This window comes from Ursus arctos, unplaced genomic scaffold (genome assembly GCF_023065955.2).
Source record: "Ursus arctos isolate Adak ecotype North America unplaced genomic scaffold, UrsArc2.0 scaffold_4, whole genome shotgun sequence".
In the NCBI taxonomy this organism is placed as follows: Eukaryota; Metazoa; Chordata; class Mammalia; order Carnivora; family Ursidae; genus Ursus; species Ursus arctos.
The window spans coordinates 17,788,283-17,803,312 of NW_026623056.1; the positions used below are offsets into that span (position 1 = coordinate 17,788,283).

The 15,030-nt window shown below is 40.0% G+C and overlaps 1 protein-coding gene and 1 pseudogene across 8 annotated transcripts in view; both read left to right on the forward strand.

Annotated features, from left to right (window-relative positions):
- Window positions 1-385: 385 nt before the first annotated feature.
- Window positions 386-1,345, forward strand: LOC113256665 (40S ribosomal protein SA-like; annotated as a pseudogene).
- Window positions 1,346-4,086: 2,741 nt separating this feature from the next.
- The window catches only part of SENP2 (SUMO specific peptidase 2), a 43,064-nt gene continuing 32,120 nt past the window's right edge, over window positions 4,087-15,030 (forward strand). For 3 of the 8 annotated variants that reach the window (XR_007188736.2, XR_008957318.1, XM_026497244.4), the window contains exons 1-5: window positions 4,142-4,321; window positions 6,766-6,821; window positions 10,976-11,109; window positions 11,539-11,605; window positions 13,569-13,659. Coding sequence is in view for 4 of the 8 variants with exons in the window: in XM_026497244.4 (XP_026353029.1) it covers window positions 11,059-11,109; window positions 11,539-11,605; window positions 13,569-13,659 (209 nt within the window). In the remaining 4 variants the exon portion in view is untranslated. Of the gene's footprint in view, window positions 4,425-6,765; window positions 6,822-8,575; window positions 8,744-10,975; window positions 11,110-11,538; window positions 11,606-13,568; window positions 13,660-15,030 lie in introns of those variants that run through there. The other 5 variants (XM_026497200.4, XM_026497208.4, XR_007188735.2 and 2 more) reach the window with 5 other exon arrangements.

A 15,030-nucleotide genomic window follows, 5' to 3' on the forward strand; every position in this document is an offset into this window, starting at 1 on the left:
TGCTCAGTGGTGAGCCTGCTTCTCCAGACTCTGCCTCTGCCTACTGCTCCCTCTGCTTGTGCTTTCTCTGTGTCAAATAAATAAATAAATAAAGTCTTAAAAAGAATAAAGTTAATTAGGAGTCCAGCCTGAAACAGGTTGGGGTAGAGGTGGAGGAGAAATTCTCTTCTATTGGTGCCTTGTAAAAGACGTTGAGAACAGTGCAGAGATGACTTTGAGGGGAGGAAAGTCCTTCTGGGAGGCAATGAGCAATAGACTACAGATGCAGTACTTTTAATAGCCACTTCTAAATCAACTGGTTTTTGCTTTCCACACTACTCAGGGACGGGTCCACACAGTGGCATTGTTCTACATTCGCATTGTAACTTAAAGGGAAACTTTTACAATGTCTGGAGCCCTTGATGTCCTGCAAATGAAGGAGGACGATGTCTTCTAATTCCTTGCATCAAGAACCCACTTAGGTGGCACCAACCTTGACTTCCAAATGGAACAGTACATCTACAAAAGAAAAAGTAATGGCATCTCCATAATAAATCTGAAGAGAACCTGGGAGAAGCTTCTGCTGGCAGCTTGTGCCATTGTTGCCATGCAAAACCCCGCTTAAAAAAAAAAAAAAAAAATATATATATATATATATATATATATATATATATATATATATATATATATATATATATATATATATATATGGTATAATCCAGGAACACACTGGCCAGCAAGCTGTGTTGGTTTGCTGCTGCTACCGGAGCCACTCCTATGGCTGGCGATTTCACTCCTGGAACCTTCACTAACCAGATCCAGGCAGCCTTCCAAGAGCTGAGACTTCTGGTGGTTACTGATCCCAGGGCTGACCACCAGCCTCTCATAGAGGCATCTCATGTTAATCTGCCTACCATTGCTTGTGTATCACAGACTCTCCTCTGTGCTATGTGGACATCGCGTCCCTTGCAACAAGGGAGCTCACTCAGTGGGTCTGATGAGGTGGATGCTGGCCCAGGGAGGTTCTGCACATGCGTGGAATCGTTTCCCGTGGACACCTATGGGAGGTCATGCCTGATCTCTACTTCTACAGAGATCCTGAAGAGTTTGAAAAGGAAGAGCAGGCTGCTGCTGAAGAGGCTGTGACCAAGGAGGATGTCAGGGTGAATGGACTGCTCCAGCTCCTGAGTTCACTGCTACTCAACCTGGAGTGGCAGACTGGTCTGAAGGTGTGCAGCTGTCCTCTGTGCCCATTCAGCAGTTCCCTACTGAAGACTGGAGCGCTCAGCCTGCCGCTGAACACGGGTCTGCAGCTCCCACTGCTCAGGCCATGGAAAGGGTAGGAACAACCATTGAGTGGTCTTAAGCTGCTCTTCCACAAAGGCAAACAAAGTGGAATAAGGTTGATGGAAATTAAACAGTTTCTTTCTTTTTTTTTTTTATATTAATAATGATTTTTTTATTATATTATATTAGTCACCATACAGTACATCCCCGGTTTTCGATGTAAGGCTCGATGATTCATTAGTTGTGTATAACACCCAGTGCACCATGCAATATGTGCCCTCCTTACTACCCATCACCGGTCTATCCCATTCCCCCACCCCCCTCCCCTCTGTAGCCCTCAGTTTGTTTCTCATAGTCCATAGTCTCTCATGTTTCATTCCCCCTTCTGATCACCCCCCCTTTCTTTATCCCTTTCTTCCCCTACTGATCATTCTAGTTCTTATGTTCCATAGATGAGAGAAATCATATGATAGTTGTCTTTCTCTGCTTATTTCACTAAGCATTATCTCCTCCAGTGCCGTCCATGTTGTAGCAAATGTTGAGAACTCATTCTTTCTGATTGCTGAGTAATATTCCATTGTATATATGGACCACAACTTCTTAATCCAGTCATCTGTTGCAGGGCATCTCGGCTCCTTCCACGATTTAGCTATTGTGGACATTGCTGCTATGAACATTGGGGTGCATATGGCCCTTCTCTTCACTACGTCTGTATCTTTGGGGTAAACACCCAGTAGTGCAATGGCTGGATCATAGGGTAGCTCAATTTTTAACTTTTTAAGGGACCTCCACACGGTTTTCCAGAGTGGCTGTACCAACTTGCATTCCCACCAACAATGTAGGAGGGATCCCCTTTCTCCACATCCTCTCCAACAATTGTTGTTTCTTGCCTTGTCTATTTTTGCCATTCTAACTGGCGTAAGGTGGTATCTCAGTGTGGTTTTGATTTGAATTTCCTTGATGGCTAATGATTTTGAACATTTTTTCATGTGTCTGTTAGCCATTTGTATGTCTTCATTGGAAAAGTGTCTGTTCATATCTTCTGCCCATTTTTTGATTTGTTTATTTGTTTCTCGTGTATTGAGTTTGAGAAGTTCTTTGTAGATCTTGGATACCAGTCCTTTATCTGTAGTGTCATTTGCAAATATATTCTCCCATTCCGTGGGCTGCCTCTTAGTTTTTCTGACTGTTTCCTTGGATGTGCAGAAACTTTTAATCTTGATGAAGTCCCATAAGTTCATTTTATCTTTTGTTTCTCTTGCCTTTGGGGATGTGTCATGAAAAAGGTTGCTTTGGCTGATGTCGTAGAGGTTGCTGCCTATGTTCTCCTCTAGAATTTTGATGGATTCCTGTCTCACATCGAGGTCTTTCATCCATTTGGAGTTTATTTTTGTGTATGGTGTGAGATAGTGGTCAAGTTTCATTCTTTTGCATGTAGCTGTCCAATTTTCCCAGCACCATTTATTGAAGAGACTGTCTTTTTCCCACCGGATGTTTTTTCCTGCTTTATCAAATATTAGTTGCCCAAAGAGCTGAGGGTCCATTTCTGGGCTCTCTATTCTGTTCCATTGGTCTATGTGTCTGTTTTTGTGCCAGTACCATGCTGTCTTTGTGATCACAGCAGAAATTAAAGTTTCTTAAAAAAAAATCTTTTGGTCTTTGTAATTTTATTCTCAAACTTTCAGTAATAGTCTGGTGTTAGCTGTATTTTGGAGAATGAAGGGAGGAGCCAATGTCCACACTTGGGATTTGTTTCCAGAGTGGTGATAACCACAGGTAGGTAGCTGGTGGTTCCGGTGCTCTAAGTGGTGACTTGCACCAGAATTCCAGAACACTTTATTGAGCAAAGGACAAGGCTGTCATGGGGAGTGCCTGTGTTAGAGTTCAAGCAAGCCTGGAAGTCTGGCCTTAGCTGAATCATAGGGAAGGGCCACGTGGCAGTCAGGGATGGATTTGTGGGGCATGAAAAGAAGGATTCCAAGTATGTTTGGAGGAGGGGACTGGATTTTCTGTCACTAAATAGGGTGGGACTTTTTCTCTTATTGATAATTAACCAGAAGTGTGACCTCTAGATAACAGAGGGAGAGTTAATCAGCACTCCCTGCTAGCCCACGGGAGGAGACCAGTAGGTACTCCTAGGCCTCAGGTAAGGCCCCTTTAAGTTTCAGTGAAGCCTTCTTTGAGTTCTGCCCTTCCCTATCTCTCCCCAAGGTGTGTTTTTCCTTTCTCTGGCTCCTACTGCACTTTGCCCATAATTATCTGGGAATTTGTAATCATGTCTCCCCCAAGTAGACTCACATCAAGGGCCAGGGACTGTCGCTGGTTCTTAGATCCTGGTTCCAATCCAGCTACACCACTAGTTAGCTTTGTGACTTTAGGCCAATTACTCAATCGCTCTATGGTTGATTTCCTTATTTATTAAAATAAGCACAAGACTCCTCCCCATCGCCTGAGGGTGCTGGGAGAAAAGCAGGTGACAATGTGTGTAAAGTATTAGACATAAGGTATATGCAAACTAAAAGGCGGTTAGCAGGGTAAACATTTGTTAATTGATGGGAACCACCTTTATTTTGTGCCCTCAACAAACATTTACTGAATACCTGTATTTCAGACCTCTGGAGCGCTCCCTCCGGGGTGGAGAAGTCTCACATGTGGCCTGTGGGCCTTGTCCCGCGGGCCGTCTCGCGACTGGCTCCGCCGAAGAGAAAACCCCGCCCACAGCCTTTTCGATCTCGTCAGCGATTGGACTGGGACCCTCCCGCACTCATTCCGGTTGCTAGGTTCGGGAGAAGGTGGGGCGAAGCTGCGCGTGCGCAGATTGAGGACGAAGATGCTTTCCGGTCGGGCGGGAGGAGGTGACGTCAGGAGTGGTGGCGGAGTAGGGGGGGGCCTCCTATAGCCCTCAGGACGTTTTATCTGTGGGTCCTCCGATCGCGTCACAAGTCGGCGACGGAGCTTTGGCGGTGGTGGCCGAGGCGGCGAAGGCGGCAGCGGCGGCGACAGCTCTGGGGTTTGCGTCTCGGGGTGTGTCGGCCGCCGCTGCTGCTTGGGCCTGGTATGTACAAATGGCTGGTTAGGATTCTCGGCACCATTTTCCGTTTCTGTGACCGGCCGGTGCCCCCTACCCGGGCCCTCCTGAAGAGGCGGCGCTCGAACAGGTGAGAGGAGAGGGGGCCGAGCTCCAGCCTGGCTGTACCCCCTCCCCCACCCAGGGCTAGGCCGGGAGAGAGCTGATCCACCCAGGCAGGCCCTGCTCGGCCAAAACAGGTGGCCGGGCCGAGGCGGTGGAGGTGCGACTCGAGGGTGTCCTGGTGACGTAGTCGCTCCCTTCAAGATGTGCGGATGCGCTCCTGATGATGGAACGAGCTAGTTGTCTTTGGAGTGGCCCGCGGTGGTTAGGATCTTTGATGTTCTTGTCAGAGCCCAAGCTGGTTGCTGTCAAATGGGCCTGTATCATATCTTGCTACTCTTAGGTTGAAAAAAAAATTGAGGGAATACTCTCTGTGTTGCGGTTCACTGTTTACGAAGCACGCTTCCAAGTGTCATTTATAGGCAATAAGTGCAGCTAAGGGAAGTGAGATTCATAGCTTTCCCAAAGCCGTTTTGACTGCAAGAATTGTTCTCTTAGCACCAAGAAACAGCAGCTGTTTTGTTCTGAAACAGCTGTCAAACTGTGTGTGTGTGTGTTTTGCGGGGGAGGGAGGGAGGGTGGTACTGTGCTTTAGAGTAAGCATATGAGGGGGAAAAATTAGGTGTCTCGTTCTTGTAAAAAGATCACTAGTTGGTACTCTAAAATTCAGTTAAAACTTTGGGAAACCTAAAAGTTGGTTTGTTTCATTCATATTGTCGACGTCCTTGCTGAGAATTAATCTAGAGAATAAAATGCCACACTAATTCTATACACCCCACCATCAACTTTTAGTGATCAAGTGTTAATTTCATTTTTTTTTTAAAAGATTAAGCCTCAAGATTGTTGAAGGGTGGTTTCTTGGAGCTTGAGAGAACAAGATGATTTAATACATGAGTCTGAGAATGCAGGTCATTGATGAAATTGGCTGTTGGCTGAATTCCATCATGTGTTCTAGAGAGCCCAAGGTTTCAACCTATTCTTTTCTACCTTTTTGTGAAGTTGATGTGAGGATCATTTGAGGACATGTTGTAAAGTGCCTAAAATGATGCTTAATATATATAAGGGTAGTATTTTTTTATTCTACCCCAAGGGCCTTGTGCCGAGGTGGGTGCAGGATAGGCACTTGGTGCGTATTTATTGAATGAGAATGTTAATTCCCTCTCCCATATCCTTTCTTTTTGCTGTGAATCCCTGCTTTCAAATAGATGGAACAGTGGTTTGGAGATCAAAACCCTGTTCTTCACCACACATCCTTAATCTAAACCAATTCTTCACAATGTAAGCCTATTCTCCTGGGATTTATTCTGTTCATTTTTTTTTGTAAAACTGATCAATCATAATCATCTTTTAAAAGATGATTAATAGGGGCGCCTGGGTGGTTCAGTTAGTTAAGTGTCTGCCTTCGGCTCAGGTCATGATCCTAGGATCCAGCCCCGCATCAGGCTCCTTGCTCAGCAGGAAGCCTGCTTCTCCCTCTCCTTCTGCCTGCTGCTCCCTCTGTCTGTGCTCTCTCTCTGACAAATAAATAAATAAAATTTACCAAAAAAAATGATTAAGTAGTATATCAAAGCCTTTAACATTCTTGAGGTATAGGTCCAAAAACTTTCCCAAATTCCCCAATTTTTTATTACCACTGTAATTTAGTTCCATGATAGTAGTGCAGTTAAATAGAACAACTTTTCTGGCTAAGAATTAAATTTTAAAGCTTCTTATATCGTCTACTTCTAGTGAAGTAGAAAATGGCTTTCCTTGCAGGGGTGGGGGAGATGTCATCTTTCAAAAGGAAATTGTTGTTTTAAACTCATTTCTGGAGAGAAAAAGGAAATACTAGTCCTAGGCTCTTACCTATGTTCATTTACTAGCCAAGTGAATTCTGGCCAGTTTCAAGTTTGTACTTTATCCAGATTACAGATTATCATTTGATAGGGAATTTTGAGTCCCTTTCAAATAGTTTAAACAATGGTGTTAAGTCCTCAAATGATAAGGGCCTACTATAGAGGAGTGTTTTCTTTTCATGCCTCAGTTGAATCTCATTTTTTTGACAAAGTGGATGGAGGGGATGTGTTGTATCCATATTAGGTTTACGTATTAGAAATGGATGTGTGGGGGCGCCTGGGTGGCACAGCGGTTAAGCGTCTGCCTTCGGCTCAGGGCGTGATCCCGGCGTTGTGGGATCGAGCCCCACATCAGGCTCCTCTGCTATGAGCCTGCTTCTTCCTCTCCCACTCCCCCTGCTTGTGTTCCCTCTCTCGCTGGCTGTCTCTATCTCTGTCGAATGAATAAATAAATAAAATCTTTAAAAAAAAAAAAAAAAAAAAGAAATGGATGTGTGATTATGTACATATTTTTTTTTCTCTTTCTCTTTTCAGCAGTTTGTTTTCTACAGTGGATGCTGATGAAATACCAGCCAAAAGACCAAGATTAGGTATTGAGTGTGATAATTTTTAAAATTATATTTTTTTAAATAGAGAAAGTATATGCATGGAACAAAATTCAAAGGGTAAAAAGTATGTGCAGTGAAAAGTAAGTCTCTTTCCTGTCCCTTTTCTACTCAGTTATCTTTTCTAGAGGTAACCACTATTACCAGGGACTTGATTATAAATAAGGCTATATGTTGAATATGTATTTTAAAATTTTCAGTCTTCCTATAAAGAAAAGGTGCTTTTTATTTTAGAGGAGAAAACATGGTAAAAAACTACTTCAAACTGAGTCATCTAGTTCACATAGCTGAGCGAATGAATCGAATGTGTTGCCCCAAATTGTTTATTTCTCTGTATCCAGAGGGCTAGACGTAGCTTAATAGAAGAGAACAAAACTAGATTAAAGGAAAAAGGCACAATGGAGTGCTATAATAGTATTTCCTTTGTCTCAAAAATGAATGTGAATTTTGAACTACCTCCAGATGTCTGATAAGATTTCATTTAAATTCAGTGAGTACTTACTGAGCAGGTCTTACTGCTAAGCAATGTGTTAGGTTCCACAGGAAAAAGAAAAATGAATAAGACAGGGTCTCTATTTTTAGGGACCTTACAATTGTATAGGTATATGATTGTATCATGTAGGGTATAAGACAAGCATATAAATAATTACTAATTTCATTAGGGATGTAATAAGTGAAATAAGAAAGATAGTAAAATACTGTCCAATTTTCAGCTGATTAAAAGTCTCAGTAAATATTTGATGATAGAGCAAGTATGTGAGATGGATCTTAAAGGATGGGTGGGATATCAATAGAGCAATAGGAAGGGAAAGCATTTCAGGCCGAGGGAACAGTATGGGAGAGTTGCGCAATTCAGGAAACAGTGAAGAGAACTCAGGGGAAAAGTTGGCTAGAGAGAGGTACATCAAATTAAGAGAATTTTGAATGCCAGATTTATACTAAATTCATTAGGACAGTATTTCCCAAAGCACAGGATATATATCAGTTCAGGAAATGATTTTAGGGGATACAACATTTCGCAGCATTAAGTGGCATGTGAATTATGTAGTAAAAAGTTGTATTCTTTTCGTTTGTTTTTAGTTTTCTGATTATTTCAAGCAGAAAATCTTGATTTAATGCCAGTGTATTTTTAATACTCATCTACTACATGTGACTCTCCCTTCTTTTCACAGGCCCAGCTAGAACTTACATTGTTATGTTTCATTTCTTTATAAGGCAAATAATGTTTTTTTATGTTTATAGTGGTGATATAAAGTTACCTTTCAAATACATTTATTTAGCAAAAAATATGAGTCAATTTTAAGCAAAAATGTAAATAAATAACGGTGTGGTGAAGACCTTTGAAAGTGGTAACATCTGAAACTAATGTAGCATTCTGTGTCGACTATACTTCAATCAAACCAAACCAAAACAAAAAGAACTTTGATGGTGGTATTACAGAAGGTTTCTGAAATAATTATGGTAATCATCTATTTCGTGGACTTCTTTCCATGTTCAAGATCCCTCCCTCCATGATTTCCATGAAATATGTATTATAATTTTCTGAATGTATACTATAGACAGGAACCTAAGCCAAGGGGGAAGCAGCAGGTAGCAGATTTAATACTTATTGGCAAAGTTTGTAAAGATCTACAGGAGTGCATTTGATAGATCTCTCCATGATGATGCCTATTGAGCACTTGAAATGGGGCCAGTGTGACTGAGGACCTGAATTTAATTTTAATTAAATATAAACTTAGGTGACTACATGTGGCCACCGGCAACTGTGTTGGACAATACAACTCTCTTCTTTGCTTTTGAGAGGAAAAAAAAAGAAGGGTAAAAGGAAATGGAAGATCTTAGAATCTCAGACTCATGATCTTAGAGATGAAGGGGATTTTAAGAGATCTAACTTAGTCTATTGTGAGGTAAGTAAGGTGGTCTTAGCCTCATTTTACAGTTGAAGTAGGCCAGCCTGCCTTCCTCCCCCTCTTACTCCCCCTCACCCCTCCTCTTCTCTACTTCCTCCTCCTCTCCTCCTCCGTTTTTGAGTTATTGAGATCTTTTTGGCATAATCTTGAGGAATACTCAGATTTTGACAAATTTGTAGTAAAATAAATACTACAATACTTTTTAGCATCCACTATTTAACTCTGTTAGTTATTAGGAATACCGCGTGCCCCTTGGGGTCTGGATAACAGTTTGTAGGTTAAGCACCAATCTCTAAAGCTCTCACTCTTCCACTTCAGAAAGTGCAGCAGAACATAAGTGATATCCCTCAACAGTACTAGAGGGATAACCTGGAATTCTCTAAGTCCTAAAATGAGAAACAAGTAATTTGCAAACTTTGATATTTTACCTATTCTCTAGTTACAAATTACTTCAAATTGCATTCTGCTTCACTTAGCTATCACATCCTCCCTGTCGTTTGAGTTATTCCCCTATATTTCTGTTTCTGTTTTATATCTTCTGTGTTCTGGAGTGCTTGTTGTTTTAAAGCCACCATTTCAATTTCAGGCTTTTTTTCTCTAAAACACAATGTAGGTAAAATGATGGTTCTTTCTCTCAAACTAGTGCTTTAAAATACCCTTAATTGGACTCTGAGAAACAAACTGAGGGCTTCAGAGGGGAGGGGGGTGGGGGAATGGGATAGGCTGGTGATGGGTAGTAAGGAGGGCAAGTATTGCATGGTGCACTGGGTGTTATACCCAACAAATGAATCATCGAACTTTACATCAGAAACCAGGGAGGTACTGTATGGTGACCAACATAATATAATAAAAAATTATTATAAAAAAAATAAAATTACAATATGAAAGCCAAAAAAAAAATAAAATAAAATACCCTTAATTGGGAAATAGAAAGGAAATTGTAGAGAACCAATCAGCAGTGTAGGAAATGAGAAAGGGGTAGTGTCGTAAAAGGAGGAAGTGTAACATGCACTGAAATCTACCCCTCCCCCTTATTTGTTTACTTACTTATTTTGTAGTCTTTATTTCTGGCTGCAGGGAGGGGTGCATCAGATCTAACACGTATTCTCCAGTAGAGGGATAGCTTTATTTCATCATAGATGTTTAAGAGTGGGATGTTTTATACTTTGCTAATTCTACCCTGGAGTAGTCAGTGTATAATAGGCACTTAGTAAATAGTTATTTAGGAATATATTGTTACCTGCTCAGGAAGTAAGGACAAACCAGTGAGTAAATTATAGTGCTTCCTGTAAGATTCTGCCATACTTAGTGTCTGTGTGCTGCAGTTTAAGTTATGCTCCTATCTCTCTGGTTTATTTATTTTATATATTCTGAAGAACTCATTGCTTAAAAGTTGTCATTTCAGGCATTTCTTTATGAATCAGTCTGTGATTTGCTGAAGTGATGATTTCATGTTTTTGTAGCATCCCAGAAGAGGTATCTCATTGAAAAACAAAAATCACGGGGTGCCTGGCTGTCTTAGTTGGTAGGGCATGCGACTCTTGAACTTGGGGTCCTGAGTTCAGACCCCACGTTAGGCCTAGAGCTTACTTGAAAAAATAACCAACCAGCCAAACAAACAAAAACAGGGGCACCTGGCTGGCTTAGTTGGTAGAGCATGTGACTTTCTTTCTTTCTTTCTTTCCTTCCTTCCTTCCTTCCTTCCTTCCTTCCTTCCTTCCTTCCTTCCTTCCTTCTTTCTTTCTTTCTTTCTTTCTTTCAGAGAGAGAAAGTGTGCATGTAGGGGCAGAGGGCGGGAAGGTCAGAGGGAGAGAGAGAATCTTAAGCAGTCTCCATGACCAGCATGGAGCTTAACGCAGGGCTCAATCTCACAATCCTAAGATCATGACCTGAGCTGAAATCAAGAGTCAGATGCTTGACTGACTGAGCCACCCAGGCGACCTGCATGTGACTCTTGATCTCACGGTCTTAAGTTCAAGCCCCACATTGGGCGTGGAGCCTACCTAAAACAAAACAAAACAACCCCAAAACCCCAAAATCACAATATTGGAATTCTAGTATTCAGCTAGGAGAAAAATTACTTTTATGGATACCTTCTTATCTCAGTGATTGAAAATGGAACTTCTAATAAAGATTGAGAGAGGCCTTTCTAAAATATCTCATTTTTTTTTGCTAGAAGTTTATTACTCTATATTTATATGTATATGTAATCTATATTATATTGTCTAGATTACTTCATTCACCAAGTCAAAACCAGTCTCTACAATGCTGCCAGCTTATTTGGATTCCCATTCCAGCTGACCACAAAACCCATGGTAACTTCTGCTTGTAATGGAACACGGAATGTGGCCCCTTCAGGAGAGGTCAGTGGGGATAGGGTTCCATTGGGGCTACTGATCTTTGTACTTAATCATTAAAGTTAAATTTTAGAAATATTCTTTTTAGGAATTGAGTGGAATGACTTCCTTCCAGAAATGTTGATGTCTTTTATTAGCCTTGATATAAAGGCCAAGAAGTTAAAGGTTAAGAAATTACACATATTAAAAAATATTTATAAAGAGCCCAATTACTGATATATCTGCTTTTCTTATTTAAGTATATGTAAAGAACCTGAAATTGTTATTTTATACATAATTTTGTGAGTCTTCACCAATTAAACTTTTGGTCTTACTGATGATGTCTCTTCTGTGAGCTAGTGAAATAATCACCAATAGAGTGATTTTTTTTATATTAAAAACTTACTTAAATTCTAAAATTGAGATACTACAGAGGTGATTCTATTTGATTTTAAGGTATTTTCGAACTCTTCATCTTGTGAACTGACAGGTTCTGGATCCTGGAACAACATGCTGAAACTGGGTGAGGTGGTTAAAATATTTCTGCTTTCCTGTACCTCTTTCTTTTTTTTTTTTTTTTTAAGATTTTATTTATTTATTCGACAGAGATAGAGACAGCCAGCGAGAGAGGGAACACAAGCAGGGGGAGTAGGAGAGGAAGAAGCAGGCTTATAGCGGAGAAGCCTGATGTGGGGCTCGATCCCACAACGCTGGGATCACGCCCTGAGCCGAAGGCAGACGCTTAACCGCTGTGCCACCCAGGCGCCCCTCCTGTACCTCTTTCTGCCTCTGTTTTCCTAGTTTCAAGAATATGAAAGGAAAATAAACACTGATTTGGGTTAGGATGAGAATACAGACATATTCTCTCTACCTTCTAAAAATTATTAAATAGTTTTCTATTAGAATTGTCACTGAATTTACTGTTTGTGTTTTCTATTTGTATTATGAGTCCTTAATGTGACTTAGTTCAGAGTTCATTAAAAAATAAAAATAAAAACATTTCCTGAGAGCTTACTCTGTGTCAGGCATGTGTTAAGTTATGAAGAATAACAAAAGGACAAAATAATAAATAAAACCTTTCATAACAAAATACAAAACAAATAACAAAATAATAAAACCCTATCTTTGAGGGACATCATCTGATTGGGGAGCAACTTTAGGTTTCCATTTCTCATAGTTTTATGGATTAGGAACCTCTATGTCATTCTTGGAGCCCAAAATTGAATTGTAATTATTGTACATAACTGTATAAAATTCTGTCATGGGGAAAAATAGGAAGAATCCAGACTCCTGAAAATGACTGTGATCTCTGTCACACAGGCCTATAAAGTTTGAGAGAAAGGGATAAAAGCTTTTAGAAAAGTGAGTTCTGAAGTCAGAAGTGGAAGAAACTATGGAAATGATAAAAACCTTACAGTAGTAAGTTTCCTTCTCAAGCTTTTTAAGTAAAGTATCTCTGGTGTCAGAGAAGAGCAAAGGGGAGTAAATACATATCCCGAGTCTGAGAACCTAATCCCAAAGGACCTGGAACAAAGGTGATCCTTTTTGGAGTCTTTCATTTCATTTTAAAGATTAAGACAAATTAGATGTTACAATCTATTCATACTGTTTGAATATGTAAATGTTAAAAATTGTTTATCATGAAAATGGACACAGGGAAGGGGTGGTACGTTTGTCTTGTGCCTGAGGTATCAGCACTCTATTTCTGTGTGTTCGTGTGGCCTTGTCAGAGAAACACACATATTCCTGGGGCAGGTTTTTTGTATAAAGAAGTCTACAGTCTCTTATCCGAAACCCTTGAAGATGTGTGCTGGGGGATTCAGAATTTTTAGACATATTGTCTTTTTTGAATATTGTTTAAAAAATCCCATTAGAATTGAGCATTGATTCAAATCAGGTTTTGCAAACAAAGGAATTCAGGTCAGTTTAAGTTTTGCTTCTACAGACTTAGGAAAAACCTGCAGTTTTAGAGCTCTTTACATTTTGGAGTCCTCAAGGGCTCCACAGCTAGGCAGCAGCTCCAGCAGTGAATGTGGCTGATGAAAGTTTGGTTACCCATCTCAGAAGTGTTGGAGGCTTCCAGTGCAATGTAGTGACATATAGCAGGTTTTCATTTAAAAACAACTTCTGTTTTCTTGGGAAAAAGAAATGATTTGAACAACTCACTCAATTTGATTAGGTTACATGGAGTGTGTAATCATTGAGTTCCTCAAGCTTCTTGATGGTCCCAGCAAGTGAAACTAGAAAAGCTTACCTGTGAATTTTTATTGTCTCTCTGAGATCAAAGACAAACTAAGCACTCCTGCTTTTTCTTAATCTTTTACAGTTTGTGCTGGATCTCTGTGCGGTATAGTAATAACATTTGAAAGAATTAGATATTTAGTTCTACAGTGTAGACTGTTCACAGATTTTCTAATGCAGACTGTTCACAGGTCTTGGGTTGGTTTTTTTTTTTTCCTACAATTACAAGTGCATTTTTAAAATAGGTAATAAATCTCCTAATGGAATAAGTGACTATCCAAAGATCAGAGTGACAGTAACCCGAGATCAGCCCCGCAGAGTCCTGCCTTCCTTTGGGTAAGTGTTAAATTCTGTCTTTCTGTAAATGGAAACGCAGCATTTACTAGGTGTTCACTCTTGCTACGCATTCCCACTTTTGTTCTGTTATGTAAGCTTGTTAAGTAAGTACTCTGAGGTTAGTAACTTGCCAGATATCATACAGCTGTTGAGAGATTTGAACTCAGGTCTGTGTTACTTTCTCTATACTGTAGTGTATGCCTATAGCATCTGATTTTGAAAACCTTTTAAAAAAGATTTGTTGCTCACTTCTAAACTTTATTTTTCTTAAAGGATTTTATTTATTTATTTGAGAGAGAGCAAGCACAAGCAGTGGGGATGTGCGGAGGGGGAGGGGGAGGGAGAGTATGTCCAGCAGACTCCATGCTGAGCATGGAGCCCCACACAGGGCTCTATCCCAGGACCCCGAGATCACGACCAGAGCTAAAACCACTAGTTGGACACTTAACTGACTGAGCCACCCAAGCGCCCCTTTAGTTTTTTTATTAAGTTTTTTATTTTAATTCCAGTACAGTTAACATACAGTATTATATTAGTTTCAGGTGTATAATCTAGTGATTCAGCAATTACACGTTACTGAGTGCTCGTCATGATAAGTGTATTCTTTAATCCCCATCACCTATTTTACCCATCCCCCCACCCACCTTCCCTAAACTTTATTTTTTCCTAAAGTTAATTTTTGAAGTCTAATATGCATATGGAAAATGCAGAAACAATGATGAATTTTCATATACTGCTCACACATCAGTTTTGTGAAATGTTCTTCTTTTAGTAGTAATTTTCTTCTTTCTGTGTTCTCACATTCTAGAATTTCTATTGGTTGGATATTATTTTTCTAATTTTTCTCTATATTGATCTGATTGATCTAATTCTTCTATATATTCTCTTCTTTTGTTGTTCTCCTTTCCCCTAAAAAAGAAATCTTTTACTGATTTTTTTTTTTTTTGGATGTCATAGTTTTTAAGTAGTAAGAGTCCTCCCATTCCCTCCTCTTATGGTTTTTCTTCTTGCTCTAAGAATCTTATTCTTATTAAAATAGGCAAAAAAGGGGGCTGCCTGGCTGGCTCAGTTAGTGGAGCATGTGACTCTTGATCTCAGGGTTGTGGGTTCGAGCCCCATGTTGGGCACAGAGATTACTTAAAAAAAAAAAAAAAAGAGGCAAAGATATATGTGATATCTTCTCTCTCTAAAGCTATTAATTATTTTTAAATTTCTTCTCCCTACTCTGTTTCCTCTGAATTCCTTTCCCCACTTTGGTTTATTTTGGTCTTTTCTTTCATATTAGAGTTTTTTTTTTTATTGAGCTATAATATATTAATTTCAGGTCTACAACATAATGAGATTGGATATTTGGATATATTATTGAAATGA